Raw genomic sequence first — 18,725 nt, 5'->3', positions numbered from 1 at the left:
AAATTTTTGATAAAAAGCCACTGTTATGGTACAGTAATAAAATCACTTGTAAACAGATGTTCACAGAATGCAAAGAGAGCTTGAGATAACACATTAGTTTATTTCTGAGGGGCTCCTGTCATGTCTTTCACTAAGTTAACAACCTGTGTTTAGAATGAAACTGATACACATGAGGCTATGGTGGCCAATCTAGAGATGAAAGGATGTCATTGTTACCACAGATTTCGTCACTGTGTTCGTGTCACCAGCTCTTCTAGTGCCTTATCTCTATGATTTTCGTAAAGCAGAAGAACCTCTTTGATTTCAGCTTGCTGGAAACCCATATCCTTAAATTGTACTAAAAGATGAAGGAATTCTGCTGCCTGGGGGGAAAAGAAACAGAAAATTATTTTATCATCAATTCAAGGAAAATTCACTTTAAGGTTTGAGCAGAGGCAGCAGAATGTGAAAAGTTTCAAATGAGGTATATGCTACCTGGATTAATTACTTTTAAGGAACAACGTTGAAAATAAATGACACAATTGTGGATGGTAAAGCTCTGATCCTGAATGCTGATCCAAGTAGACCAATTCCTGTACTTGGGCAAAACCCTGTAGAAGTGACTGGTGCTCCAGTTGGTGCAGTGGCTATACACACAGAACTGGAGAATCTGAAGAGAACAGGACAGTTGGGAAACAATGGGCCAAATTCACAATAGGTAAAAATGGGCACCAGTCTACTGACTTAATGGAGTGACATCCACTGGCTCTGGTGGTTAATCTGGTCTCATTTATCTCTTTTTTGGGACACACCACCTAGATTGTAAAGACATTGGGGCTAGCTTTTAACGGCTGGTAACAACTGTTGTTTCTTTATTTCAATACTCTTTATAGTGGAACAGTCAATAACAACTTCATCAATTCCAAAGATTCTAAATAGGTCCCTATCCAATAGTATGGTAAAACACTACTATTCTGAGGGCAGGGACTTTACTTAATAGTGAAATAGAATTTCAGTCATATTACAAAATATTTTCATGAAAAAATTATCAAATCAGAAAAACTACTGTGCTCAAGCTGGGATCTATTATTTTAGTGTACCTACACACTCCCCCGCCCCCACCATATCCTTCACTTCTGCACTAGACTTTTGCTGGCCTTAGTATCTTTCACAGCCTCTCATCTGCAACTAAGTCACCAGAAGTGAAAGGTGCAGTCCCACATATTGTGAAGTTGGGGTTACGCTAAACAGCCCAAACTTAAAGTTCAATGGTGCTTATTCTTTTTTTTTTTTTTTGCCACTTTTCACATAGTTAGGGGCACCTCCCAATATCTTTGGCCAACGCTGACTTCATAAAAGCCAACACACACCACCACAATAACATGGCTCTGCTCTCTGGGGAAAGGAAGGCGTTCAGTGGAGAGCTTTCACAGGGGCTCTAGCAACTCACTGTGTAAACGGTACATAGATAGGCCACTGGGAAGGCTGATGCCCTTGCAATATACAATTCATCAGTGCAGGGGCTAAGGAACCATAGTGTTTCCATTGCCATGGGGGGAGGCAGGGATGGAGTCATTCACAAATATGGCTGTGTAGCCCAGAGGGAAAGGGGGTCTGGAGACTGTGCTGGAGTTTGGTTCAATCCCACCTCTATAAGGCCTAAGCAACATTACTCTTTGTTTTGAATGTGCCTAACTGCATCTGACCTTCTTCTCCGAGTACTGGAACATTTCCATGGCTTCTTCTACCTGCCCCTCTTCATAGCCTTGTTTCAGCAACCTGTCGCAGGCACTAAGGTAACTGAGAAACTACAACAGAGAGCAAGAAAGGAACTGGGTTAACATAAGCTCCTGGAGAGAGGACGAGAAGTAATCAAAATCCACTGCCTGTACATGAAATCTGATTGAAGGAGGCTGCATTCCCACCACTCCAAAGCCCTGCAAAATGGAGGCTCCACTTAGAGGTTGTTCTTATCATTGAGGTGTCACCTGAACTCCTTGAGGGACTGAGGGCCTTATAACCTGAGCCAGATGCACCCAGAAGGGGAGAGGGCAGTACACAAATTGTTTCAATATAATGGAAAATCCATGAAGCTGGAATGTAGCTTTCCTCGTTGAGAGGGTAGGCCATCTGCTTCATAAAATTCTAGCCCTACTGATTTCAGCTGGGTCAAGATTACACACCTGGTGTTGTATCACTTATTTATGCAAACATTCCCTCAGTGTGGGCCAGATCTTCAGTTGGTGCAAATCAAGATAGCTCCAGATTATCACCTAGAGCTTTGGCCCTTTACTTTAAAAAAAATTAAAATTGACTGTTTTTCTTCACCAGCTAAATTCTTAGGTGCTCAATGGAGCTAACGTTGAAGTGTTCTGATGGACTTTGAGATTGGAGAATAGACTAGGATTGTAACAAGAAATACATGGAATATACGTGACTTGCCCATTGTACAGTTTTCCCACGAGCTGGTGAATGCCGTGTGTTACAGTCACAATTAAGAAAACTAGACCTTTTGCCTTTCAGCCTCCATTAAGGTCAGCTGTAATTTTGCACCTGTTTTTAGGTACACAGTAGAGGGAGGATCACAAATTAAAAAAATAAATAAATAAAATAAAAGTTGGGAAAGTCATCGCAAATTTGTTCCATTCAGTTCATTGCCTAATGCTTTGTCCACTCCATGCTAATTTTCAATGACTCGGGCAGCAGGACTTTCATCACCTCCCTGGAAAAGAAAATCATCTAAGAACTTCCCAGTTCCTGGGTGTGGGAAATAAGTATAAATGGAGGAACTCCCCCACCCTGGGGGAACCCAAAAATCTGAACTCTGCTAGATGTGTGAAAAAAATATTTTAAAGTTTTTTTTGTTTGTTTGTTTTGTTTTTTTAAAAAAAGACTCTCTTTAAAGCACTAGGTGGTGCTGAGCTCTAATCTGCCATGTTCATAGTGTCACTGCTGATGTTCAAAACCATCAGTCCTCTGGTGGCTTGCCCCTAATGCTGAACAGAACACGCTCCCCACTGCAACAGAGGCCTGTGTGCTGTCATTATTGAAAGTAAACAGTTATTTTTGGCTTTCCTTGTTGTTCTTGGAGTGCTGATAGCACAATTCCCAGCGGTATCTTATAAATACCACATAAGCTGTTCCCTGCCCAAAAATTCATGTGACAAACAATAAATGAAATATACAATGGCAAAAAAGGCAGGACCAAATTCACCACTTGTAAGTGGGTGCAACTCCAGAGACTTCTCTGAAGTTGTGTCTGTTGATGCCAGAGGAGAATTAGACTTACAATCTTCAAAGTTTTTACCAGTAAAAGAAAATGAATGACCCTGGGCTAGATTAACAGCATCAGATCAAGAAGAGGGTTCATTAACTTGCTAAATCTCCAAAAAAAGACTTTCAAAAACAGAAAATAAAATTGGCAGAATACTAATTTCTTCAGTGATGCAGTAATGAGGATTAAAAAGCACAACCTAAATTCACTTGGTATTATCAAATAAAATATTAATTACAGTGTACATTCACTTGCCATTTATTATACAAATAATACTGTTTTTATTCTTCTCATGACCTTCCTACCTAAAAAGCCACTGCTGTTGACAGTATTTCTTTGACTGCTGGTTTACGTTTACTGCAGAAGTGTAAACATAGTGTAGAACTTGTGATTTCCACATTGCAAAAATATTAGGAAGACTAAACAAAAACGGGTTTTTAAATATTGCGAGAACCATCAGCCTTCATGGTACAGTACATATCTTTTGTCTGCAAAGGTGGAGAAAGAATATATCTAGCTTACCCTGGAGGAATATATTTAGGAAAAAAAAGGTATGTATTTGGTTTTCAAGAATATTAATGCAACCACAAAACATTATATAGGCATGTTCTGCAAAACTAAAACTAAATACACTATAGTTTTAATATTTGTACCTATTATAAACTGTTCTCTCTGGGTTCTTTCCTGCATCATATATCAGAGAAAACTTCAAAACCAAGTTTTTATTCTGGCACTATAATCTTTGGAGCGTGCTGAGGTACCAATCAATCCTGAAGTTCTTCAATAAACTTTTAGCTTGGTAATTCCTCTGCCCCCATGTTACCCCATTCACTATGCTACTTGTCATGCTATGCAGGAAATGATTTATCATCTAAAAGAAAAACAATGCAATGACAAGCAATCCGCTCCAGTTAACAATCCCTTGGCTGACACATTCACTCGAACATATTACCATGATTTCCAGAACAATTTTGTTTGACCTTCACTAAGAAAGCCCAGTCTTCTAAGCCTGCAATTTCTAGCAGGTAAATGCTGAAAACACGTTGCCCTGTATAACTGTGTTAAATTCCAAGTGCCTTGTGAGCCAATTCAGACAGCAGCCTGTAAGCTCCATCATCAGAGCCAGAGATGGAGCACAGGCAAGAAAGGCACTGACTTCAGGAGCAGGTCAGGCGACTCATGGGAGGGACCCAAAGGGAGGAACCAGCTAAAAAGTGGGGCACATGTGACATGACAGCGCACATGACTCCTTCCCTGCCCCACTCCCATACTGGACCCCCCACACTCTCCCTGTCCCCTCTCCGTTCCATGTTACGTGAGCAACAGATTTCTGAACTGCCGGTCTTTCCAGCACCACAGCAGTGAATGGAGCAGAATGTGGAGCTGACCAGCGGCTCCTCTGGTATGGCTGTACTCACCCCAGCCCTATACTATGGTGTGGCTGCAGGGACCCCAGGAGACACAACTGCATGGAAAACCTGGGGGTAACAAGGCCACACCAGAGGAGCTGCTAGCATGGGGCTGCCTGGCGGCTCCACCCCCTGCAACTTCCACCGTTGTGGTTCCTTGATGAATGTTCCTGCTTCCTCCCCCGGGAAGTGTTGGGGGTGGGGCATGTGCCCCCTTCTGGCTCCTCCCACACATTACCTTATATAGAGAAAAGTAATGGCTTCAGAATGAAGGACTGGGGAAAACCAGCATTCCTCCATGGGAGCAAGCTGCAGACTAAGAGTGGGTAAATCCACTGTTAAAAACATCCATAAAGCATTCTGTATTACCAGACCAATAACTCAGTCAATAAAGTGGAATGACAGAAAATTTAAAACAGACAGAACTTTGTCGCACAATGCACAATCAGCCCTGCAGAACTCATTGCCACAACATAACTGAGGCCAAGAGTTAGAAGTGCTTACAAAAATAGCAAGGATTTATGCAGCTAATGAGAATAATTGTATTAGAAAGGGTGATCAAAAACTTTGGAAGAACCTTCACTTCTGCTTCAGCCATAAGCCATCTGCTAACCGCCAGGGGTTAAGAAGAGACTTCAATTGTCAGAAAGTTTTTCCACAACTGGAATTCCTTTCAGTGTGGAATTCTTCCCTGCCTACCAGACCATTGGGTACAGGTGACTGGGAGAGACAGGATACTGGTTAGATAGACCACTGGCCTATTATGGCAATTCCTATCACTCTATGAGTCTTTTAACCATGTTCTTTTGTCAGAATTGGAGTAATGTTGCCTCTAAGGTTGACGCCTTGACAATGCTTGTTTGGGGAATCAGGGTAGATTCTTACTGATTTACTGAACACCATAATGAATGCAGTGATTTTTGTCTAGTACACGATGTTACTATTGGTATCACACTGCAACAGAGCATGATGCTAAGGAACAACAAATAACTCTCATTTATTCTTTTCAATTTTTGGTGGAAACATTTTTCTAGCAAGGTCTTTAGCCTAATTTGGTCAGACTTACACTGGTAATTTGACACAGAAGGTCTCCACAGCTAGCCAGTATATTTTGTCTGTGCCCCTGCTCACCTAGATGGGGAAGAGACGATCAAGCTGGCGAAGGAGACTAGGATGCACTTCAGAAACCAGGGAGCAGAAGGGCACAACCATACAGTTAGCTAATAGCTAATAACTGTGAGAACCTGAGTGCTGTGGCCAATTTGCACAGGATGGAGCAGACTGCAGCCAATCTCATCTCTAAATATGGAGCACGGCTTGCTGGGACGTATAGCATCTCTGGGCTGCACCGCCGTATTAAAGATGATGGAAGCCATGGAGGATGCACATTACTCACTTCTCTGTGCCTGGCTTATTTTGAGGTTTGCGAGTAAAATATAGTTCACCAATCAGGATTATTAAAATACTTACATTGAACAGCAGAACTGGCCTGGGAAGGTCTAGTAAATAGGGTAGTACCTGGTACCTTGGAAGACCTAGGTCCAATTCCTGTGTGACACTCAGCAAATTGCTATGTGTCTCCCTAGGCCACAGTGCCCCATCTATGCAATGGTATAACAGTACTTTCCTAATTCAAGGGGGAGTTGTGAGGAGAAACACATTCGAGAGCATCATGTCTCAGATACTACCTAACGTGGAGAGGCAGCCAGCAAGATAACTATAAGTGATATGTATAGGTGACAACTTGGAAAATACTGTGACCTCGGGTAATGGACAGGTATTGTCCACACATATTCTGTGACAAATCACTATTTTTCAGACAAATTCTTTAATTTTGGTAAAGCAGCACGAAATCTCAGAGGCAACTGCACACTCCCATTCTGATTAGATAAGACATGGAAATAAATCAGATTAATCTAATGACTGATGGGGGGTAGAAATCTTCTCGCAAAAATGTTTCCATTCTATGGAAACAAGAAATCTGCACTTCAAAATAATACTGTGCTCTAGGTCACAGGTGTAGCCTTTTGGTTCTATGCAATAAATAAAACACTGTAAAACAGCAGCTATTATTGCCTGAGGGACTGTGGCTGAACGTAATGTGAGGCCATTGTATTACTTAAAATTTTAAACTCTGAACAGCGCTCCTTCTAATTTTTTCCACCACTGAGCACCATGAATTTTATTATGCACACCAATCTGGAGGTGATGTGAGACACATCGCTGCATATTGGGGCACATAATAAAATTCATGCAGTGGGAGTGGGCCAAGGGGCTCTGAATGTGGGAGGGGTCTCACAGCTGTGGCAGAGGGTTGGAGCAGAGGACTGTGAAGGCTCTGAATAGGGATGCAGGCTCTCAGTTGCACTGGGATGGAGGTTTAGGATGCAAGTGCTTTGGCTGACAATGCAGGTGGGGCTGACGGACTTGGAGTGTAGGAAGGGTTCACCTTTGGAAGGGGATCAGGTATGAGCGTTGGGGTGCAGGAAAGGACAGAGGCTGGGGATGAAGGCTTTGGTGTGCCACAGTAGCTTCAGGGCTTGTGGCAATATCTCTTCCCCAGCTGCAGCCCTGAGCCCCTGTGCAGGGCTGAATGGGAAGCTGCGCAGCAATGTGTCTTGGGGGAACTTAGGCTCTAAGGGCTAATTTATACTTTTGTGAAGATTGACACGCTGCAGTCAATCTTCCAGAGTTCAATTTTGCTGCGTCTGGTTAAGAGGCAGCAAAATCGACTTCCTTGGGTTCAGCCGTCGACCCCCGTACTCAGCACGAAACAGCTGAGCCTCAGACTACACTAGGGAAGAAAGTAGATAGAGTTGCGTATCTGAAATCAACTTTCTTCCCTGGTGTAGAATTACTGTAGGACAAATTCCTCAATTACTTCATTTCTCATTACGACATAAGATAAATTGGAGTCTGCCAAAAGAAGAACTGGATAGCTCTTTCAAGAGTTGGCTAATTACCAGATGATATTGTACTAAGACGCTTCTCATGTGATTGTCCTTTATCAAGTATTTTCCATGCCATTCAAATTAAGCAATTGTAGCTCCACTAACCTGACCTAAACTTTGTCTTCCAGTCTTCTGGAGAGCGAGGATTGCTCTGCGTATCGGATAACCCAAGGCTATTACTGGCTCAATAAGGTCACGTTCCTCTTGGCTTAATGCCGAGAGAAGGTCAGCTGTTGAATCTGGATGAGTTCTGTGGGAACTTGGAGGTCGCAGAGCCCCAGAAGGGGGTGGCAGGCAGGAATAGGGGCTGAGGGACTGAAAAATAAACAGAGTACTTTATGTTTGCTAATTAGGACACATCCATTTACAAGAAACTAGCTAGGATTTAGTACTATGGGGAGCTATAAAAAGAATCCTCCTTCTCTTCTGGAACAACAAGGTAATTGTGGAGTTTCAAAAGCATCATTTCAACATTTGTCATTTAATTTCATTAGACTTGACAACCATGGGAAAAAATTCCAGGAAATGGAACAATTCTATTCTGGTTCTGTGGGGGTGTGTAGAAATGAATGATTACACGTTAGCCATCATGCATGTGCATATTTGCATTACAAATGCTAGTCTAACATATTCTAAAGTTAACGTCAAACAACCTTACTGAGATAAGAACTCATGCGCCCAGTGAAACTCTGAACAGACTGAGATGGCAATGTCTGGAGACCAGAAATTTTGGAAAACTTTAAGCAAAAACTATAGGAATAAAAACAAACAAAATAATCCACTGTAGTTATTAAGTAAAACAATTTGTCCACAAGCTCTCTTTTCAAAGGCACTAGACTTAAGTCTAGACATGGGGTCAGATACAGATCAAAGAATGCTGAGGTGAAAAACTGATCACATCCAGCTCCTCATTCACAGGGATTCCTGTTCATAACTCCAAGAATTAGCTCTGTACTTGTCGTCCGGCTAAGCAGGAAATGATCACACCAATGAGGATGACAGTCAGATGGCCAAGTCTTAAAAACAAGTGACTGGAAATGATAAAATAAAAAGTTAACAGTTCTTTGCTAAAAGTGGAAGCTGTCTCAAAAATGTAATTTTTCATTCAAAGCCTTTTTCAGCAAAAAGTGTTAAACTAGTTCTAATGAAAACCTGGCCTCCAAACACTACTCTGATTTTCCTCAATTTTTCCAGTGTTTTCAACCTCAACATATAACAAAGGGCAATTGCCTACGTTTTCCTGAACAGCTTCTAAAACTTTGGCAAGTACTGCTACAGGGTGCATTGTCTCCTCTCTCTTACACCCTTTACCCCACTTTACATGGAGATATGTGACAAAGGTATACACCATCAAAAAGCTGAATCTTACCGCAACTGTGGGTTTATGGTTTCTTATTGGAGGTATTGATCTAGCAGCAGAAGGTGTGCTGGGACTGCAACAAGGAGTAGGCGGAGGTGTTGGAGTTAAAGTTCCGATCAAAGATACATCAGAGGCAGGTCCATATCTAAGATTTCTACTACTTTGAGAGCGCTGGTAGAGCGAAAACGGCCTTGGAGCCAGTTTCCTTTCCATGGATGCTCTATTTAAAGGATGCACTAAAGCAGCTAACTTCTTTTTAGTTTCTTCCAACTCATTCTTCATATTATTAAATAAAATCATTGATCTTCTCTGTTTGGTCAGATTTGAGGTAAATGCCTTGTGGCAGCAGTTTTCAGAAGGTGAATCCAACAATCCTGGAGAAGTCTTTGGCCTTAACTGGTGAACTCTGGAATGCTGAGGCACGGCGTTTTCTTCTTCTTCGCTTTCTTCACAGGTGGTTGAGGAGTACTCATCACCCTGAGAATACTCATTCTCTTCAGAGTACCAGTCCTCACTTTCTGTCTCAGATGGTGCAGCTCCGGGCTGGGGAGGACCACTTTTCGCATCAGCAGAACTTAGGCTTACACATCTCCGAACCGAGGCTGTCTGTGTAACGCCATCTTTTGCTTGTCCACCAGCTGTCTCCTCATTCTGTATATTGATGATATAGTTTTCTTTAGGATCAACCAAAAGAAGCCAGCAAGGTGGAGCTGTTGGGACAACATCAGTAGTAACTTCATACCAGGGAGCTTCTTGCCCAGAAGCAGACTCAATCCAATAAAGCACCCTTCTTTCTAAGGAGAAATCATGCTGTAAAGTAGCAACAAGTGTAATAATTTAGTGTTTATTTAAAAACTCACGGGGTAGCAATTAAAATACTTTCATTTGTTCAAAAACGAAAATCCCATTCATGCAACTAGCTGGATGAATAAGGCCAGCAGGTGTGAGCACTATGGGCCACTTCCTCTTCTGGTGTAAATCAGTATAACTCCATCTCAGGCAAGGGCATTATTCCCACGGACACAGTCTGCCCTCAAATCCATAATCCTGATGAAGACTAGCATCCACCTCAGAAATAATTATACTACACTCAAATTCACACTAGAAGTTTGTATTTTTAATTTGAGTAATGCTTAGAAACTAGTTTCAAGAATTGAACTTACAATCAAAGCCTTTCGCCCTGTTTTAAGTGAAGGGAAACACAAAACTGTGGACTGAAAGTGTTGGCATGGAAGTAAACAAGGAACTGTTGTTCTTATGCCGGTTGCACCTCTGAAAACTGGCACTCTCTGGTGCAGCAACATCTGTCATCTGGCAAGACCAAGGATGCTGCTTAACCAGAGAGCCCAGGAGCCAAAGGGCAGGAGGACCAGCCTCAACAACATGGGCAGCCCACTTAGGGAACAGCGTGAAGCTGGGACTACAGCCGGAGTCCCAAGGCAATGCGGGGCCAGACCAGCAGCCCTATAGCAGAGCAGGGATAGGACCAGAGCGCTAGGGCAGTGTGGGGCCGGGGCCAGAGCCAGAGCTGAGGAGTCAGGCTGGAGCTGGAGGCCCCCAGCAGTGCAGGGCTGGGCCAGAAGCCCCATGGCAGACTCATGGCTGTGCAGAGTCAGAATGAAGCCCCCAAGCAGTGCGGGGCTGGAACCGGAGTTGGAGCCCCAGGCAGGAAACCAGAGGCTGGACTTTCCAAGACAGCAGCAGCAACAGCTGGACAAGAAGCCCAGCGGTGGGGGAGCAGAGGAAGCGAAAGCAAGGTGCCTGCAGCAGGAGCTTTGGTGCCAGTGGCAGGGGACCTTCCCCTGTCTGGCAAATTCTCTCATTTAGGACCAGTCAGGTCCCAACGGCGCCAGACCCAGGAGGTGCTACTTGTACAGTAAACCCTCGACATACGCAGCTCCAAATTGCGCGTAACTTGCTTTAACATGAGCTAAGCGCACTTTGATGCTGCTCTGCAGCCCCTTCTCTCAGCCACACAGCTATCAGACTGGCAGGGGGAAGGCTTTTAACTTGCCTAGCTGCTCGCTGTCAACCTGACAGCCGCGTGGCTGGGGGATGGCAGAGAGGCGCAGTGCCCGGGTCCACAAGCAGAGGAGAGCAGGGAACCAAGCGGCAGCCTGGTTCCTGTCTCCCCACCCGACTTGCAAGAAAATTTCAGTTACACAGGCATTGCAGGAACACAACCCCCCTGTAACTCAAGGGTTTACTGTATAGATGTTTAAAATATATTTGTGATACGTCTCTAAAGACCAGACTGAGCAAGTAAGTCCACTAGCGTGTCTTGCACTCGCCATACTAGAACACTTATGGGATGCCAATAGGGATGTTTGTTACAGGCACTGTTACTTTGCCCCGTCCCCCATTCCCGGGGGCTTAGGGTACGTGTATGCAATATGACAGTAACTATAAGACATGTAAATGTGGGATGGAGTGGTGTGGGCTGAGGGCAGGGGTTGCGGTGTGGGGGGTGAAGGAATCAGGGAAAGAAGATGAAGGCTCAGAGCAAAGGGTTAGGGCGTGAGGTGCACCAATCAGGGGAGGAGGCTAGTGTGTGTTAGAGGAGCACAAGGGAACAAGAGCACCCTTTACGGAGGGCACCCCCCCCCCATCATTCCTGCCGATGCTGCTTGTTCTTTGCTGTTCCTCTTCTGTCACTCCCCCGAAGCTCCTTCCCTCAACTCCAAACAGCTCCTTTCACCTGCCTGCTGCTTAGCACAGCAGTCTGCAGGAGAGCCCCGGGAGTCTGGCTGGGAGCATGCCACGCTTCCTCCTACAGTGCCCCTGCTGGCTCTCATTGGAGCAGCGCATGGGGTGCAGCACCTTACTTTCAGCTCTGCATGTCAGACAAACTTACCACACAGTTAGGTCACAACTTCTAATGTTTATCACTTACATACAATAAGGCAGAGTACTTCCTACTGTTAGGAATGACAATGGGCCTGAACCAAGTACCCCAGAGCTAAAACACTTTCAATTCTAGACCCAATCTTCCAGCTTTTATCAAATTCTGGTGAAGAATAATATTGTTTATTTCAAAGCAAGACACACAAGCCAGAATTTTAAGAGAAGGGGGCATCTGGTATACCTGTACAAACACAAATGTGCACGTAAGGAGACTGAGCACTTATCAGTTTGCAATTACCTGTTTGACACATTGCATACGGCACAGATCTTGCAGTCTCCTTCCAAAAAAAAAAAACCCCCAAAACCTACTCTTGGTACACCCGAGATATCTCAAATAGGGAGCAGAGCAGACCAACAATGAACTAGGAAAGAACTTTTTAAACTCTTTCTTTTAAAAAGATTTTTAAAACTCTGCAGCTCCTTCAAGCAATAGTAAATAGCATCAATCTCTGTTACGCGGTGTCCTGCATAAAATAGGCTTGCCGAGAATAAAGTGCAATGTCTCCACCTACTGGTGAGAACTTGTGGAACATCTCTGAAACCAAAGGAATTCTTTTCACAAAGAGAACTCCAACTAAAATCCTGTCTCATCCTATGGTTGGGATTGTGCTAGCAACAGCTCAGCGTAACCTAGGAAATCTGCACTAGTAGATTCTGGCATAACAACAACTGAGATGATAGGGATAAGTAGTACGGCCTGCCAACAAGGGAAATCCACAGCAGTTTCCTGTAACTAGCAAAATTGTTCTAGCAACCAGTGTGTGCATTAAATACAGTGCTCAACTGCAATGTGAACATGGCCTGAGTCTTTAAAAATACACCACATTGCAGCACACATCCTAGCCAGCATAAGTAGTTTTGGCTGACCTAAATTCCCTTTCAGGTCCTGGGGCAAAGGCCAAAGCAGGATCTGGGTTTTGCTTTACCAATCTTTGGCCTTGTACGAGACTGCAAAACTAGGTGTCAGTTTGGTCCAGAAAAGAAATATTTCAAGGACTTTAAGTCGACAAAATATTCTCAGTATCACAGAGATTAATATGGAGATCCAAGTTAACAAAGGCCAGAAGAACAAAGACTAACCTACCATTGTGCACATTAGGAGCTCAGTACAGTCAGGAATATCGAAGTCTGATAAACTGATTAAGCTGGTGCCTTCAGCAGAGTCCTCTTCAAAGCTCTTGCACATTTTAAAAGGTACATCATCCAAGCAGTTCATATCGTCTCTTGATATTTTGCAATCTAACAGAAAAATAAAAAGACTCGGCACATTTAATGTGAACTAATAGGGTAATGGCTTTTCACACTTGATCCTAAATATATTTAAATAATTTAGATTTTAAACATAGTTTAGAAAAGTAAAAAGGCACTCTGCCGCTGATTTGGGTAAAGCAGAAGAGCCACTTCCACCATGAACAACACCGACCATCTTAAGAACTGTATTTCATGTCAGAAACTAGAAGTAGTTACATAAAAGGGTTAAACTATTATTGGATGAAGGCATTTGTGATGAACACAGAATAGGGTCCCTCTTCAGCCAAAACCTCCAGGGTTCAGATTTTCAGTGACAACTGTCGGAGGATCCAGATGTGATTCATATTGAACACAGTTACTTCACTTGGCTCACAGAGCTCCCTGTTGATCCTGCTTCTCGTAAGTCTGCTACATATCCTGTGGTTCACATACAGTCAGAGCTCCACTCTACATTACTGACACACTTTTCCTATGCAGAATCAGAGAAGGTTGACCACTCACATGGACCTTACACACTCTGAGGAACTTGCAAATAAGCTCATGCCATAAATCATCATTGAAGCACACAGGTCCTGCCCCTCTCACCCCACTTAAGCCAGTATGTCTTCTGCACAACAGTGTTTTCTGTTCCACTGCAGTACACACCTGTCTAGAATGTGCCTGGAGCCAGCTGATCTAACTTCTTTGCCTGACATTTCTAACCTCAGAAGTTCTTATGAAGAACCAGTGCGCAATTATTCATATATCCTTTTTGCAGACAAGAGCATATTAACAATTCATTTCATTGTTTACATATGTGAATTTTCACTTGATTAGTTTAAGTAGCTTTCCAAATCTTTGATAGTGTTCCAGATCAAGTGGTCTGTTTTGGTACCCATGGTAAGAGATAACTTAAACAGGTGGCATATAGTCACCAAAACGACCTTTTACCTGAAGCATGATACAGACTATTTTTCTCATTCATTCTCCATGTCTATCCTCCTCTATATTCAATCTTCTTTACAATATTCTTGATGCATTTCCTTTTCCCTCATTCTTCCCACTGTATTCTCAACTGCCACTCACCTCCTAACTTCCATCAGCCATCCACCTACCTTTTCTTCCTTCTATTCCCTTTCCCAACCAGAAAGCTGAATACAGCTAAGGGAGCAACTGGCAGGTCTTCTGGAGACCCAGGCTAAAATGTCATCCAAGGGAGACATTGTTCAGACTCTCCACCCTTATGTAGTTTAAGGGTAGCCTTGGGTTGGAGGAAGGAGTAGGTAGTTTCTACCATGCACTGGTAAACCAGTGCCTAAGAAATAGTAGCAGGGGAAGCACAAATAGACACCCTTCTAGCCCAGTAGATGTGACCCAACAGCAACCCTTGCAAGGTCTGAGCTCAACGGTAGAATCTGCAGGGCTTCCCACTTAGGGTTTAAAGAGCAGATGGTAGGTGACTGCTGAGGTAGCACAGGAGCATCTTAATAGATGCTCACAAATCCCGATGAGATTACTGGAAAGAGAATTGCTGACCTTACTGATGTGCACAGACATATCCCTCTACTCCAGAATGCGCTATATTGGGGTGTGAAAGGGGGGGCCCTGAGATCCTGTGCTCACACTTATTCCTGCAAGTTATTTAAATAAAAAATGCAGAACAACAAGGATCAGCCCATGCAGTTTATTTCTATGTTGTTTTAAACTCTCTCAGCTGTATTAATCATTTTCTTGAGTCCTTTGTTTGGGATGTGTTTCCCAGAACCTGCTATTGAGAGGGATGAGATACAATCACACTTACCATTAGAGGGATGTTCTTTCTTTATTATCTAGACCAGTAGTTCCAAACCTTTTCACTACTGTGGACTCCCAATGACACCCCCAAAACTGTTTGCGGACCCTCTTCAAAGCCAATTCTAGCCACTATATACAGTTCATTAAATGAAAAAGGAAAGCACAACAGATTTTTAGACAGCAATTAATAACATTATTGAAAGATATTTAATTTAAAAATAATAGATTGCAATTTATTTAAAACTTACGAAGTTATTTTCTATGATCATTTTTATCTTCTATTTTTTTCACGGACCCCCCCACAAGACACTCGCAGATCCCTGGGGGTCTGTGGAACCACTGATCTAGATAAACTTTAAAAGGAAATCAAGTAATATTTCACTTGGCAAAGTTTTTCTTTTCTTTTTCGTATGTGGTAGGAACGGCAGGAGAGAAAGGCAGAATCTGGGATTAGGGGTATGGAAAGTATTGCTACAATAGTGCCAATAGATTTAGGCTCTGAATGATTCAGTTTAATGAAAAATAAGACTCTGTTCAATAGTCAGATGAATAATCCCAATTCCCTAATTTCTTATCTATGATGGGCTGGTTACACATTTTCCTTTTTTATCATGCCGACTGGCAAATCTTGATAGGAAGCAAGTCTTCCAAGATCTTTTACTGAAGAAATAAAAAATAGCTGTAATCATATTGATCTCCACAAAATCGCAATAATTTTTTTAAACAAGGAGGAGGTACTTTCTTTAGCGAGGATAAGTACATAAAAACGAAGCAAAATTTGTAAAAGGGAGATGTAGCAGCACGATATACAAAACCATGAACAACATGGATCTAAAAGTAGGATGCCCCTAAATAAATTCACAGGCAAACTTCTGTTGTTTAGGAATAGGAAGTTAAATACTGCTATTACTAGACTAAAATATAAACATTCCGATGCACAATTTCTGGGTACGACTGACCTAATTAATATATTAAGTTTATATCAACAACACAGAAGGGCTGTTATTTGGATTGCTAATGCAAGGATTATGTGCATCGAAGGCTGTAGTTGTAGACAGATGGTCAATAACCAGATTTGCACTGTTGCACATACATTTTCCTTAATACCTTTCACATGCAGCAAGCTGGAATCCTAAACCAGCATAAGCCATCTGCTGTAAAACGAAGAGAGGCTTAGCATAACCCATAGCTTGCATAAACGTCACAGAAAAACAAACTATTTGAAAACAAAATTATTGTGAAGCATTACTCTTTCAGTTACTTGGACTGTATATACTGATGAACCCATACCTATGTATCTTAATATTACCTTACCGATATTGTGCTCAGCAGAATGAGAAGGATGTTTCTATAGTTAAATAATAAACTGGTTTTTGTCCTGTCTCCCCATCAAAATAGGTGCAACTTCCATTATGGTCAACAGTAGTAGTCTGGCATGTATATGGAAAGAGCACCTTTTTACCTTTTCCGAAATATTTTTAAAAGTCACTTTTACGGATTAAATGAGGGTTAATGCAATCCCTAAAACCACAGCGAACATAACAACAGGTCTCCTGACATCTACCTGAAACATTTGCTACACTGAATTTACCAAAACCCAGGCTTGCTTACACTCACAAGTTAATCCACATTACCTTACTTAGGGTGACCATATTTCCCTGTGGGCTTGTCTACACTAGACCCCTCCTTCAAAGGGAGCATGTAAACGAGCCAGAGCTCATTTTGGGAGTAAAGGTACTTCGAAGTGCCTGCGGCTACACAGCTTGCTGGCACTTCGAAGTTTGCAACTTCAAAGTTCACACGGCGAGGATTAAGCTAACGAGGTGCTGCATATGCATCTCATTGTTATTTTCCAATCTGTCTCATTTACATGCCCCCTTTGAAGGAGCATGCGAGTGTAGACACGCCCTATGTAAAATACAGGGCACCTGCTAAATTGCTTGGAGTTAAGCGAGTTCAATGGCAATCCAGGAGAACTAAGCAGTACAAACATTCAAAACAACATTAAATTGACTGGGCACCCATTTAAAAGATATACTGCACTGTTACAACAAAAATAGGCAAAAATATATACCTACAATTGAGTGGTTATTGCTCTATAAAAGTGCTTGTCCTGTCCTCTTCTTGCTGTCCTGCAGAGTATGGACTTGCAGCGTGAAAGTGAGAGGTGTAGGAGGCTTATGGTATGTGGTGGAGGGTTGACGTATGAGAGTAAGCTGCTGGAAATCAGGGCTGGATGTGTGCGTGCAGGAGGGCCAGAGTCAGGACAGGAAGCTGAAGTGGGGAGGAACCCTGGGGTTGGGTTCTGGAACAATGTAAGCCATTGGATATTTTTGCATTTTTCCATTTAATTTCACTGGAGTCAGTGGCTTTAGAACAGATAACCCCTTCACTTTCAAAGCAAAACATATTGCTCCATACCTAGCACCTTTCAGTACCTCAGTGTATTAAATGCAGCACAGCATACTTTCTAATAGCCATACACATTATGCCAAGCCCACTGCCAAACCTTCCAACCTGCCACCAGTCCATATACAACAGACCTATATTCTAAAACCCCACTCTGTAAACAGGATTTTCAGCACTTGTAAGTCCCCAAGAAAGGTACAGCACTGGAAGGCTTGGAAATCCTCACCCCTTCCCCTAATGCTGCCTCGTGCTGAAATCCACCATTAAGGGGTTCTCTCTCCCAAACAGTGACTTGACCTCCCATCTAACCACTAGGCCCAGCTGCCCCCCCCTCCCCCCCCACTCCAGAGATGCCCAGGCCATATGGTGCTTGTTGGTTTCCTAGTCAGTGCCTGTGGGCCACCCCTTCCAAGAAGTGGGTCTGTCTGACAAAAGCTCCTAACCTAATAAATAATATTGTTAGTCTTTAAGGTGCTACAGGACTGTGTTTTTGTTTTGTGAAGATACAGACTAACATGGCTACTGCTCTGAGGCTCTCCCCCATCTCTGCAGTGCTGGCCTAGCTCGTGCCCCCATTCCTCAGGTCAAGGCCTGATTAAGTTAAGGGCTTCAGCTTAATGGTTCAAGTACTCCTCCCCAAACAAATGCTAACACTTGATTGAAATCGCCTATCTGGAAAGCCAACTCTAGTTGAAAAGTCAAACAAACAGGACCTATGGTAAAGTTCTAATTTACCATGCACCAAATAGTAAAGTAACAGGATATTTTTGTAAAAAATTATTGATCAGTTTCAGATAGCTACAAAACTCCTGAAGAATTCTCTCCCTTCTAAACCATTAACACCTACACAAAGTGGGGCTGCCAGATGCCCTACTCCCACCCTACTTCTCCTACCACCTCACCTTTTTCCACCTTCTCTGGGTGGCGGTGGGGGCTGTGGCTCTGATCTTTGAGGGAAAGGCACAGGCAGAAAGAATGGAGCAGGGGGGTGTCTCCCAAAAGTGGGGGGGGTCCACCTGTCACTCCTGTTCGAAGCAATTTTAAAAGGTCTGGGGCTTCCAGGCCATTTTAAATTGCCTGGGGTCCTGAGCACTTACCCCTTTGCCCCAATCCATCAGTGGGACAGGCTGAGCCCCCTCCCACAGTCCACACCCTCGGGCCCCAGCATGGAGCTCCCTCCTGCTGCACCCCAAACCCTTCATGCTCTGAGTCAGAGACAGGGATGAACTCCTAGCTGGAACACCCTTGCCCCAACCTTCTCACCCAGCCTGGAGCAAACCCTCCCCTATTCTGAACCCCTGATTTTTGTCCTCAGCCCAGATCCTGGGAGGGGGCCTCACAAAATCTAACAGCCCTGGCCTCCAGAAGAGTTAATCCAGGCCTACCAGCCCTCCACTATGATTCACCTTCCTTGT

At 43.2% G+C, this 18,725-nt stretch overlaps 1 protein-coding gene across 1 annotated transcript; it reads right to left on the bottom strand.

Moving 5' to 3' along the window:
* Positions 1 to 114: 114 nt before the first annotated feature.
* UBAP1L (ubiquitin associated protein 1 like) lies at positions 115 to 13,094 on the bottom strand. The gene is made up of 5 exons (XM_075007112.1): positions 12,962 to 13,094; positions 8,983 to 9,783; positions 7,719 to 7,928; positions 1,686 to 1,787; positions 115 to 362 (listed from the first exon to the last, which is right to left on the bottom strand). The coding sequence occupies exons 1-5, from the start codon at positions 13,091 to 13,093 to the stop codon at positions 228 to 230; spliced, it is 1,380 nt and encodes a 459-aa protein (XP_074863213.1). The 5' UTR covers position 13,094; the 3' UTR covers positions 115 to 227.
* Positions 13,095 to 18,725: the final 5,631 nt, after the last annotated feature.

This window comes from Carettochelys insculpta, chromosome 12, assembly GCF_033958435.1.
Source record: "Carettochelys insculpta isolate YL-2023 chromosome 12, ASM3395843v1, whole genome shotgun sequence".
NCBI classification, from domain to species: Eukaryota; Metazoa; Chordata; order Testudines; family Carettochelyidae; genus Carettochelys; species Carettochelys insculpta.
This window is presented reverse-complemented; position numbering and strand designations above follow the sequence as displayed.